We start from the raw sequence: 13,057 nt of genomic DNA on the forward strand, positions 1-13,057 counted from the left end.
ATACAAGCGTGTTGACATCTTGCGCGAAGCCACACTTAGCTACTCTGACGAACAAGTCAGCTGAGTGCGCTTGCCTCTCTCGGTGCGCGAACGGAGTCGCTTGAAATGGCAGCTTGCCAGGAAAGCAAAGATGATACTAAGTGAGCTTGGTGTCATGAGGAAACTTGGTGTGGGTCGCACAGGGCCGCACACGTGCAGCACGCAGGTCGATGATTATCCCCCTCTTGCTTATTCGCACAGGCTCTTCAATTTCGCAGTCTCCGATATCGGGACCCCGCTCTTACGTCATGTCTTTGTCAGATAGGCGCAATGTTACGTAACCGTCTAACCAATAAACCGGACGACTGAATCGCGCTGCAGTGTCAGGTGTGAAACGGTGATGCAGAACGGTTAGTTTTTTTTTTTTTAGTGCTGGAGGTTGGCATCCTTATTATGGATGGTCGAGCTCAATTTCACGCATGGCCGAAGTTGAGCAGTGCTGATGATCACTTCCTGTGCTTTATCACTCCCTTAGTGACAAACGCATTGGCGAGAACAGGGTCGTGTCTTTTAAGAGAGCTAATACACGTTATTTAAAGGCGCACAGAGGCAGAACATCGAATGCCGCGTAAGCTTGGTTATGTAACTGTAGCAGTATCAAAACGTGAAAAGAAAACCGAAGGTTAAAGCGCGTGCCGACGGTTAACAAACGAAACACCCTAAATGTTCGTTTTGGGCGATCCGGAGAAGAGCGGTATGCGTTGCGCGGCATTTACTCCGCAGGGTCTTGTTTTACTCAAACTCGCGGGATCACCAACGGGCCCTATAGCGAAGCAAGAACTCATTTTTCACGGGGCCAGTGCTGACGAAAAATAACCTTTTCTCTCTTCGGCAACCAAGAATTAAAGTGCCTGAGTAATGGAAAGGAAGACATTGCCTTCATCCATTACTCTTGAAGTGTAAGTGCATAATCGCTACTTTCGAATGTGATGCTTTGTTTATGTAGCGCTACTAAGGACACAGCCTTCAGAAGGCTTCGGCGTAAACTGGAGAACACGAATGGCAGCACGCTTGGATTTGTAAGTCGTGGGGGCTCCGAACTCTCAACGCGGATTTAAAAGACTCTTCCTTAAAGATCCTCTGAGGATGTTGATTGTTCAAGTTTTCGTCCTGCCAATCACTGTGTGATGACCCCCCATAATGCGCAGGTCCACACGGGACGGAGAGGCAAAGAGACACCGTATGGCTCAGTTTAAACAAACAGATATATTCAATAATTACACATGATTATGATTATACATCAGAGGCTGGGGCGTCCGAGCTTACGTGCCGACGGCTTCATGGGGACGATGGAGGGGCTCCGGAGTTGAGCTCGAACGGTTGCTGGCAGAAGCTGCACGCCGTCGGGCTTCGGCGCTGAAGGCCCCCTTGGCGAACGATGTCGTCCTGAGCGTGCCTCCTTCGGTACTCCTTGTCGATTTTTATATCCTCTTATCCCCACGCTCCCTAGGGTGAGGACGCCCACGCCGGAGGGGAAGGAGGGGGGCTAGGGCTTTCACTTGGGCGCACAAACATACCACCGCACTATGGTCTCGCCCCCCTCACGTGTTGAGTCCGAGGGAAAGAAGGTTGTCTTCGAGGTAGCGCATAGCGTCCGCTGTGGTAAGGCGCGCTCTGGCCCGCTGTTAAGGTTGTGCGATATTTGGTGCATGTAGGGGATAACAGCAACCTTTTTATATTGCTTGCGCGCTTCAGCCGGAGCCCTCCTATTCTCGCGCTTGATAATTTTCAGAACTTTTTCTGCAACATAACTAAGCAGTTGTTGCACCATTCGGCACAGAGATCCCTCTACGGCATGCGCGGAAGGCGTCGTTTACTCAATTCCTTTGTCCTGTCGCAAGGTATACATCGGCCAAACAGGCCGATGCATCAATGATAGGCTGAGGGAACACAAGAACGATTTATCTGGTACTTCACTCTGGAATCTACCCGTCCACTGCCGAAACTGTGACCCACAAAATCCATGTCATCCTTTGTTCGAAACGGCCACTGTGATAAAAAAGCACAGGAACAAGTTGACAGGTGAAATAGTGGAAGCAACCGAGATTGCTAGGCACGAGGGTGAATGTGTAAGTGCACCCTCGGTTTCATTGTCGGAAAAAGAGTTAATCTTTCTATCGGGGCCTGTTTGAAGTAGTAATGGTTTTACAAAGGAGTTAAACAAAAAAATTTTTCCCACTATTCTCTCCTTTTCGCTTTTATTGTTTTTATGCACCTCATCTTTTAGCTTTAGCCGTGTTTTTGTTGGCTTCATCTTTCATGCTCCTCCCAGTTTTTATCGTTTTATCTATCCAGTGCATTTTATCTTCTGTGTTTAGCCGCGTTAATTGTAGGCTTCATCTGTATCGTTAAATTTTCGTTTGCCTATCCAATCACCACTGTGCTTTTTCATTGTTGGTTTTTGCTTGCCACTATGCTTTTCTTTTTTCGCCACGTTTGATTTTTGTTTTACGCGTATATTTTGGTTCAATGTTTTCGGGAACCGTCTTCAAAATTCTGTCTGTCATCTGCGCCACTATTTTCACGTGTCGGAGTGTTTCTTTCAAATGACTTGGTAAAGTTTTTTGCATCTTCTTGCTCTGCGTTTTCCTGCTCTGTTCAAAATTTTTCGGTTTTTTTAGCCTTTGTCATTTTGCCCCACCTGCCTTATCATCTCTGTTTCCACGAGCGCATAAAACTTTCGCCGCTTGGTGGCATCTCTGTCATGGGTATATATGCAGTGTTTCGATGATTCTTGAATAAAGTTGAAGTTCAGCGCCTGTGACGTCGTACTCTGTGTTTCTTCTGTCCCTGTGCTTTAACGCGCTGTCAACAAGAATGGATCATTACCAACTAGCCCGGCAATTTGTCCTATCTCAGTTGTTGTCAATGACCTTGAGACGAAAACCACTGGCCGCTTTTCTTTATTCGGTTGTACTTGCAGTAAAACTGCTCCTAGGCCATACGACGAAGCATCTGCAGAAATAATCGTTGGAAGTTGTGCATCAAACTTAGCCATACACCTATCTGAGCAGATAGAACTCTTCACTCTATCAAAAGCTATCTGCTGAGGCGCTGCCCAGACCCACTCTGTGTTCTTTTGCAGCAGTTGACGCAAAGGCGTCGTTTGCTCAGCCAAGTCTGGAATGAATCGTGAACAATGATTGGCAAGACCTAAAAATCTGCGCATTTCTGCAACGTTCGATGGAGGCTATTTAGATCTGCAATTGCGCGAACCTTCGCTGGATCCGGGCGTATGCCACCTTGGCTCACGCGGCACCCAAGAAAACAAAGCTCTTTTACACTGAACTGGCATTTTTCTTTGTTTAGGGTCACACCGTTTTCGGCCAAGCGTTCCAAGGTGCGAAACAACCTTTCGTCGTGTTCCTTCTGAGTAGAGCCAAAGACAAGGACATCGTCCATTAAGTTCACGACGCCCGGAATTCCCTTAAGAATCTTGCACATTTGGTTTTGGAAATACTCCGGAGCCGAAGTTATGCCAAAGGGTAGCCGCTCAAAGCAATAACGGCCAAACGGAGTAATGAAGGTTGTGAGCGGCTGACATTCTTTGGCTAACCTCACTTGATGGAAACCCGAGTTTGCGTCGAGTTTGGAAAACTTGACGGCACCGCTGAGCTACCCGAGTGTCTTGTCAACAGTGGGGAGCACAAACCGTTCGCGTTGCACCGATTTGTTCAGTTGAGTCAAGTCCACGCATATTCGCACTTTTCTTGACGGCTTCAAGACGGGCACTATGCCAGCACACCACTCCGTAGGCCCTTGAACTTTACGAATGACCCCATTCTTTTCCATCTCTTCCAGCTCTTGTTTTACGCCGTCTCGCAGCGGGATGGGTATGCGAGGAGCAATGTGAATGGCATAGGGCACGGCATCTGGTTTAAGACGAATAGAGTATTCGCCTTTCATGGTCCCCAGACCACGGAACAAGGAACCAAAACGCGTCTGCACTACCTGATGAACTGATGCTTCGTCCACAAATTTAACTATTCCCAGGGCTTGTATTGCGGGTAAGCCAAGAATCACATTGCTCACCGAATCGACAACGAAAACATTCTGTCTAACGGCAGCACGCTTCCACAGAATGTCGGCAGTAAATTTTCCCTTCAAGTTCAACCTGTCACCGCCTGGTCCCATCAGAATAACATCAGTAGGCTGTAGTACCTTTGGCAGCGCTGGAAACGACCCTGGGACAACATTTACATCGGCTCCCGTGTCAACTTTCGCTGAAACAACTGCACCATTAATAGCAATCTGAACAAAGCGAGCCTTTGCAGATGACACAGCCAAATCTCCCACGGAAAATGTCACACAGTTCATGTTCAGTTGCTCACCCCGAGGACTGCGGATGCCTACCTCTGAAGGCCATGCTTCTGGTTCCGTGGTCCTGTGTGTCCGTGAGCAGACAGCTGCGAAATGTCCCCGGCGCTGGCACACGTAGCACAGTGCTCCTCTGGCCGAGCACGACGACCTCGAATGAGGGCCCCTACCGCAAGCGGCACACGTCTGGTGATCCGGACGTCTCTGGTTCGATGTCCGCCTATGAACAATGTCGACTTCGGCCGTCGTCAGGGATTCATGCTCTTCGCGGTCCACCACGCTCCGAAGATCCTGCTGCTGTTGCTGCACAGCTTCTTTCAAGCGTGCCTTGGTGAGAGCACTTTTTAGAGTCAGCGCCGCATCCATTTGAAGAGCTTCCGACAACTTTGCGTCCCGTAGACCAACTACAAACCGGTCGAGAATCATCCGCTCTTTCATCTTCCCGTAGTCGCATCTATCGGTCAGCGTATGTAACTCTGTAACATACTGATCTACAGACTCGCCTGGTTCTTGGTGGCGGCGATGGAAGCACGCACTTTCGTAGACTAAGTTCCTTGTGGCGACAAAATGGGTGTGGAACTGTGTCTTCACCACGTCGTATTTCTTCGAATCTTCCTCGGACAAGTTGAAAGTCTTGAAAATGTTGCGTGCCTGTCGTCCCATCGTGTACAGCAACGTACGCACCTGAGCCTCTTGAGTTCGCTCATTAAGTCCTGAGGCGAATCGGTAGTCACCGAATTCTTCTATCCACCCAGGCCACTCGGACGTCTTGTCGAAGTTGACGCTCGCTGGCGGCTGCACCAAAAAAGGCTGAGACGAAACCTTCGTTTCTTCCGACATTTTATGGGCTGTTATCCGGCTTGTAAACGATGCTGCTGGCGGCCGGCCACAGGCGGTAACCTTAAGTCTGCCGTGGGTTCCGTATAATCTGGACAACCACTTCTGATACCATGTGGTGTTTCGCAGGACGACACATCGAGGAAGACTAATGCATGGCCCCCAGGCCCATGCCCAAAGGAAAAGAGCCCCCGTTTATTGCAACGTGACAAGTATATATAGAGACACTGAATACGTAACGCATGCGCCGAGCATCACGTGCACTTGCTACGATAGATACTATCACACGAGGATCGATAACGCCACAGGCTTTAATTGCTTCGCACCTATCGACCGCCTAACTTCGTTCTATCAGCGGTCCACTTGATCCTGCACCTTCTAAATTCACTTACGGTATACCTCAGAACTTCATTTCGCTTGAGGTGCTCGACTTTTTGAAAAATGAAACCACTATCAGAAATGTTCAAATTGCTCGGGACATCCGTTTCCTTCTGCAAACGAATGAACTACAAATGGCCTTCCATATCATGTCAACACTGTCTATTTTTTTATGCACACGTGACCATGTTTGTCTGAACGTGTACGCAGCAGTTGATTTGGTTCGGTTTGGTTTATGGGGGTTTAACGACCCAAAGCGACTCAGGCTATGAGGGACGCCGTAGTGAAGGCCTCCGGAATAATTTCGACCACATGGGGATCTTTAACGTGCACTGATATCGCACAGAACACGGTCCTCTATAATTACTCCTCCATCGGAATTAAACCGCCGCCGCCGGGATCGAACCCGAGTCTTTCGGGCCGCAGTTGATTTCTTCGTGGGAATACACTAATGCGGAACTGTATACGCTCTTCTGCCTTTAAGCGATATGTTGGCAGTTGTCTTCTTGTTATATTTACTATGAAGGAACGAGTGGTCTGATTTGGTGCCCCGCGCAAGAGAAAAAAAAAATAATCCACGAGGGTCGAAAAGTAACCTCTATCGCCGAAAATTTTGAACCGATGCACATTTCAGCTACAGTCACCCCTTTAATTGGCTGCCGGGTCCTACTGAGAACAGTTAGCGTTGCGTTAAACTCCACGCAGACTGTGAACGCATTAGCGCGAGCGTCTTTAGAATGCGAGTCCGGTGTATCATTGTCTCACTGGCCTTCCCGATTTCGCACAATGAGCGCCTCTACCCGACGACTCCATGGACCTGCACGCCCAAATGTCTCGCTCATATGTTGAGTGACCTTGTACGTGGAGCCCACTGTCGCGAAAATTTGGTTGCACGGAAATATATTAAAGCGCAGGCGCGCCGTCCGGGCTGGAGTGAGTTGAAGCTGAAAGCGCATGTGCCTGTGAGCATAGTATTTGAGACTCTAAATGCTAGTGACGTGAAGCTTAGCTCAAGTGTACGGCCGCAGATTTGTTCCCCTGTAATTTCTCCTTAACTGCAAGTCTACGTTTCACCATTCAGGTCTCTGCTCATACTGTTTCTAACCCCACTCGGGCGATAAAAAGGGAGAAAAAGAAACAAGCGTTCCGTAGCTTCGTAAGATGAGCAGTACCTAAACCTCTGAATGCCATCGGCCTGAGATGCGCGATAAAAATTGCATGGTTGTGCGCAGAGAACGGACCCAGCTTTGCATCGCGGTAAAAAGGGCATGCGCACCGTCTGGTGCTGAAGCGGGCCACGTGCTCCACGGCTGCCCCAGAGCAAGCCGGTTCTGCAGTGCACAAGCGACGAACATTTTTCAGCTCGCTGGGTCACTAAACGTATGCGTCCCACTGACCGCCCTCCACGGGACGCAAATGTGCGCGCGCTGATCCCCTGTTTAGTTTGGCCGGGCACGTTAGGCGGGCGCATCTTCAAAGGACCACCGCTTAACGCGGACCCGTTCACCGCCACGCCCAGTCTGCTTACCGCCGCATCGAGCACAGCGCTTGCCGCTAGGGTGGCCCTCCTGCGTGACTTATTCTGCGAACGCGGGCCACGGGGCGGTGACGTGTGGATGGAAAAATCGCCGAGGCATGGCGACGATGTTGAGGGGGAGATGCGGGCGCAACCACTATGCGTTACGAGAGCCTTTCTGCGCCGCGTATTCCGACGCCGCTTACTTGGCGGACTGTCGCTTTCATACTTCAAATCCCTGCGCTTTCTGTTGTGCTCGGTGGTTGGGCTGCCCCGTTCGAGAGAAATGGCAGCGAACGAGCCTCCCCGCCATGACGAAGGCAGCATGTAAATAACTGTGCATGCTTTTGTGTGTCTGGTGGTTGCTCACGCTCGGGCATGCAGTACACATGGTCAGCGTGTGACAATGAACACCGCTCCATCCACCAGTTTTCTGAAGGCAAGGACAATGGAAGAGGTCACAATGAGGTGGTGCACGTATGAACAATGGAGATTAGGCGTAAAGTTCAGAACAACGTGGATTCCCCAGAGCTGTATCGCATGTCACCGCAACTTCCGATGATGTAGAAGCACAAGAGAGAAGCGCATGCCGTCATTAAAGGGTGCTTGCATGAGAAGCAGAAGATCCTGAGCAACGCCGGAAGCCCAAAATCTTATCTCGGTATATTTGCTTTATTTTGTTACGGTTCTATGGAGTGTTTCATACACTTGTATTCATGCGCCAGGTAAGCTGAGGTTAAATTTGCGCTGTTGTGGACGCGAATTTATGGTGTCTGTGCTTAGCAGTGTAACGGAGTTTCCTGGAAGTTAGGGGCAACCTGAAGGCGGGCTGTTGGTTTTGAATATTAGACTACACGTAGATTACACGAAGCAGTATTGGGAAGCAGAGCGTGTTTGCACTCACGCATTGAGTCCCTTTTGCCATACGGTCCCTTGCCGCGCAGTAACATTTGGTTCATGCCGCGATTCACACAGCATATGGGGGCCTTTATTCCGTAAACTCGATGCCAAAAAACAACAACCACTTTTTAAGCCACAATAACTCTTTGACAAAACCCGGCACCAGTGTGATCTTTCCTGACTGGACCACGTGGCTGGTATCTTAATAATGCTGCTCTAAATTGTGGGCTTTCACGTCCGGAAGAAACACATGGGCTGTGAGGGACGCCGTAATGGAATACTCCGGATTAATTTCCACCACCTGGGGTTCTCTAACGTGCGCTGGCATCACTCAGCACACGAGTGGTTTTGCCTCCCTCCATCGAAATGCGGCCGCTGGGGCTCGGATCGAAGCCGCGAGCTTGGGATCAACAGCCGAACGCCAAAGCCGCCGTGTCCTCGTAGCGGGTAAATTTCGGTATCCGTTTCGTAGCTTTGTGTGGGCTTGCAGTCTTCACGGCAGGCGCCGTCGACTTGCATGGTAGTTGAAGCCGTCAACCTGTTTGGTGACCCCACGCTGTCGGGCCTTTAGCGCTTCGGTCAAAATGGTGTCCATTGCAGCGGCACGTAATCAAGTTTTGAACAAGCCTCAGTGTGCCAATAGCGCTTTCTACTGGGCTAGCTGGTGAGCGGCCTCGAAATGCATTTTTCCTCGCGCTCATGAAAGGCAAAGGACGAGGAGAGAGATAGACGCAGCGTGCGCTAAGTTGTGCATAGACTGTCTCCTCGTCTCTTGTCCTTCATGAGCGCTAGCAAAAATTCCTTTCGCGCTCAGCATGCCACGATCGCAACTCACAGGCCGTGCTGCTGTGAACACACGAGTTACCCCCGGACATTTACAGTTCACGACCTTTTTATCATGATCAGCACACTTCACACTGAATAATTTACCAGTGTCCTTAGTCGGTCAGCTCTCACTTCGGAGTAACAGGTAAGAGCGTAGCGGAAACTGACAGCCTGTCTCGACGTCAAAAGTAGATGCAAGCATAAAGTGCTTTGCGTAGCGCCTTCTAGGACGGCACTTAAGTGGCGGCAGCCGCACTCGAGTTTTGAGGAGCTCGACCACTTTTCTTAGGTGGACAGCGTGCTGTGCTTCCTTCGCCGCTTTTGGTGTGTAGCAACATGCGCGACCACCGCCGGCTGCTTGCCGAAGAATAGGATGTGCCGCCAACAGAGGAGGGCTACAGAGAACGCCGGGACCCATCGCGGTGGTCATATGCCGCAGCTCCATCGACCGCCACATCGACGCAACTGCAGGAAGTGTGGTCGCGGTCGTCCAGTCGTTAGCTGGCGCCACGCCCTCTTCGGCACGTGGTCGGCGCTGGTAAGGCATGTCAATACAGATGATTTAAGTGCAACTGTGTACAGCCTCCCTCCCCCCTTTTTTTCAGTATGCAGCGCTTGAATATTTCTTGCTCTATTCGTAATGCCCCTTTTGCTGTTCGAAGCACCCAGCACTCGCCCGCTCTCCAGCGGCCTCCGAAGACGTTTGCGGCGCAACACGAACGGCTGAAAGATGAACGCAACGCACAGTGCGAGCAACAGCAAGTTAAGGCTCATTCGCACTTCGGCATTCGGCGGCGAGAGCTAGCGGAATACGCCGCCGCTGCAGAGATTCCGCCGACAAACCGGAAATTTCTGTATACTCCAACTGCGGCTTCAGGCTTGCCCTGAGGTTCGGCTTTAGGTTTGTCACGGCTTCAGGAGAATGTTCGCTTAATTGGCCGAGAACGAGAGCTAAAGGCATTTCGAGCTCAAAAACGCCATTCTCCTGTGTTGTCTGCATACGTCTACACATCCGTATGGCTGCACGAACTTTGGCGTGCACCTTTGTACATAAACTGCGACAGTATGAAAGATTTGTACCTTTGTTCTTGTATGTTTGGCGATGCCATCTTGATGAGGGCCAAACCTCGCTGCGCAGGACTGAATAGCCCATGCCCTTCCAGTTCCTTTCCTCTTGTTCTGCGCTGTTTTCTCCCTTAATATAAATGAAGAGCAGCTACTAGTCCGTATTTCCACACGTGCTGGGCAGCCCGAGTACGTGGGCTCTGCCGTTTGACACCGTCGTTCGCGTTGTGTTCTTCGATGGGCCATCAACAGAGAGGCGCGCCGTATAAGCCAGATGACGTCAAAGGTTTCAAAGGACACTGGCAACCAGCCGCGGTGGCTCAAGGTCGCGGGATCGAATCCCGGCTGCAGTGGCCTCATTTTAGTGAAGTGAAAAAATTAGGGGGGGGGGGGGGCAGATAAGCAGTGGTGCAGCGGTTAAGCGATGCGCCACTGCTCTGCGATTACAGGTGCTCCCAGCGGTGGGCCTTGTGCTGCCCACGTTGCTCTTCCCGAATGCCCGATCATTAACTTAACTGCCACCTGCCACGGTGGGCAGTTTGCTCACTATCCGCTGGGCAGGTTGTGATGACGCCGCAAGGTCGCGTGGCCTAGGTGGCCCACATGTCTCGTAGATTGCTCTCCGGGCACCACCTGTCAGAGTCATGTCCAAGATCTTTCGCGCACAACGCCAACGCCGATACTGCCTGCATCACTGCGTCTCCGCCTCCGCCGCCTCCCACACTAAAAGGGACTGTTAAGTGTTGGCTTCGCATAACGAGCCCACTGCACGCCTAAAATACGCCGCAGAACTCTGCGGCTGCGTTTTTATGGAGGAAAAACGCTAAGGCGCCCGTGTGCTGTGCGATGTCACTGCACGTTAAAGATCCCCAGGTGGTCGAAATTCTTCCGGAGCCCTCCACTACGGCACCTCTTCTTCCTTTCTTCTTTCACTCCCTCCTTTATCCCTTCCCTTACGGCGCGGTTCAGGTGTCCAACGATATATGAGACAGATACTGCGCCATTTCCTTTCCCCAAAAAACCAATTATTGTTATTATTATTCTGCCCGCGAACAGCAATGCATTGTATAACCATTTCATCAAGCAACAATGTTACCTGCACTGCAGCACAGGCAGCAACGTCACCTGCGCCGGCAATGTGCACTAAAGGTGTCCTGGCGGCGAGCTACCAATGTTACCTGCAATAGTGACGCAAGCTTCAGGTGCACCAACTCTGAATGCATCTCAATGTTTTGTTTCATTAAACATGCGTGTATTATGTTTGGTCGTGCGGGGCGGAAGCTGTAAGGACAAACGGCTATAATTGCTTATGCACTAGATACTGTACGAAAAGGACACGGGAGTCATCCCTCACCCTAGGCTTAACGATAGAGTTGCGCGCGCATTATAATGGTCACGTGCGTCTCAAACGATACCAGAAACGTCATTTAAATGTTATTTTGTGTTTTGTTCATCAGAGCGACAGAAATAATCCACTCAGGTTTTAGTAACCTCCGGCTGCGCACGTTATACCTGCTACATAACAGCCTGGGCAAGTTTTGCTGCTTCTAACGCTTTGCGGGCCGAGATAGCGAGAAAGATTACAGGCGTAACACCGTGGTATTTCGCTGTCGTCCCCCTTTCTGGCGCAGGCTGCGTGACAGCGTACTCCGGTCCAATTAAAATTCAAGCACGCTTTTTCAAACCCTGGCGAGACGCCAGAGACTGAGCTTAACACGCTGCAACGATCGTTGGAGACTTCCCGGCTCGCTGGGCTCTCTGGCGCTGCAGTAAACGGTTGAACAATCTGCTACCCAGTAAATGACTTTTGCCGGTGCGCTCGCATCTAAAGACACTTGTTAACCGCTAACTAGCGGCTGCACTCACAAAGTTTCTCGCCCATAAAAGAGGTTGGTGGATGCCGGGCACTCGTGCACGTAGTAGCCGCCATAGCCGACAAAACGAAAGCCGAGGCACCTGCCGATCGTGGACAGGGAGGCGCACGCGCATGAAACTTTAGCCAAGCCCGTGATAGTTTACGACGAAGATTTGCACACGCTTCACGCCCGCGGAGTCCGGGCTTTGTATACGCCGCCTCCTCTGGACGGTTGGTGGTCCTTCCAACTGATAAGCAAAAAACATGGCGTGGGTCACTTACCCGCGGAGCCGCTCAGCGGACTAGTGCTGGAGAGCAGAAGATGCTCAATACGGAGTCGATGTCTAGAATGAAATCCCGCCAAACTCAGTGTGAGCGCTTGTAGGAATACTATTGGGGCATGCAGTTTAATTTTCACCTTGACGACACCAGCGATTGCAACTACGTGTATCATGAGGCGCACTTTGGGGCGTGTAGTAAATATACCGCATAGTCAGCGCGCAGCCTATGTTGCTGTGCTACCGGGGAAACCACATCTCAGTAGCGGGTGTCTATTACGGCGTCTCTACGGACGTGCTGAGATAGGCACCAACACTGACGGTAATAACAGTGGTGGACGCGGCTCCGAACGAATCCGCGCGGCTTCTGCTCAGGTTCTCTGATACCTTAATTAAAGCCGGCCGCAGTTTTCAGCGAATAAACGAGCCGGAAACGCAAGGTCCACGGGCTGTGCGCTGCAGGAGTCCGACCGTCAAGTGTCTAGTTGCGTGAGGTCAACTCCCCCCTCCTTTGTTTGCCTTGTCTGTGTCCACTCTTCCAAATGACTTTCTACTCCGTTGTTCTTTCGTAGCATTTACTCGTTTTTTTTCTCTTTATTTTTCGGAGCGGTTCTTTCTTTCCGTGTTATTTGGCCCCAGCGTAGTATCGTTCCAACTTGATGCACTTACTTGGCTTGCCAGGGGCGTCGGAGAGCTCGCCCCCGTCGTTACGTTCGCGCAGCCCCCTCCTCAGACGGCGGCGCGTAATGCATGCAAATCTGGCCGCGCGCGGAGGACTGTCCTTGCCACCTCCGTGAGACCCGCGCGGTATGCGCGTGGGAAATCCTAGCCAAGGACGGTGGCGAGCGCGCACTGCTGCCGCCCTCTCCCCGTCTGGGTCCCCCCTGTCTCGACTATATATGTGTGCGCCATTCGAACGCGGCGCCCCCTTTTGCCGTACGCGCTGAGCGCCCCCGGCGGACTTCTTTAATGCGCGCAGTCTCTTTGTTTTTGTCCCCTGGCGTGCGCGGGTCCACTCGTACCTTACGCGCCGAGCTCTCAACTCCA

At 51.2% G+C, this 13,057-nt stretch overlaps 2 protein-coding genes across 4 annotated transcripts in view; one reads left to right on the plus strand and one right to left on the minus strand.

Annotated features, from left to right (window-relative positions):
• LOC144116121 (uncharacterized) overlaps positions 1-13,057 on the plus strand; it is a 344,387-nt gene that overhangs the window by 206,942 nt on the left and 124,388 nt on the right. The window lies entirely within an intron of this gene.
• LOC144127820 (uncharacterized) lies at positions 3,655-5,196 on the minus strand. The gene has a single exon (XM_077660763.1). It carries the CDS (start codon positions 5,194-5,196, stop codon positions 3,655-3,657), a length of 1,542 nt encoding a protein of 513 aa, XP_077516889.1.

The sequence above is a fragment of the Amblyomma americanum genome, chromosome 1, assembly GCF_052857255.1.
Source record: "Amblyomma americanum isolate KBUSLIRL-KWMA chromosome 1, ASM5285725v1, whole genome shotgun sequence".
NCBI classification, from domain to species: domain Eukaryota; kingdom Metazoa; phylum Arthropoda; class Arachnida; order Ixodida; family Ixodidae; genus Amblyomma; species Amblyomma americanum.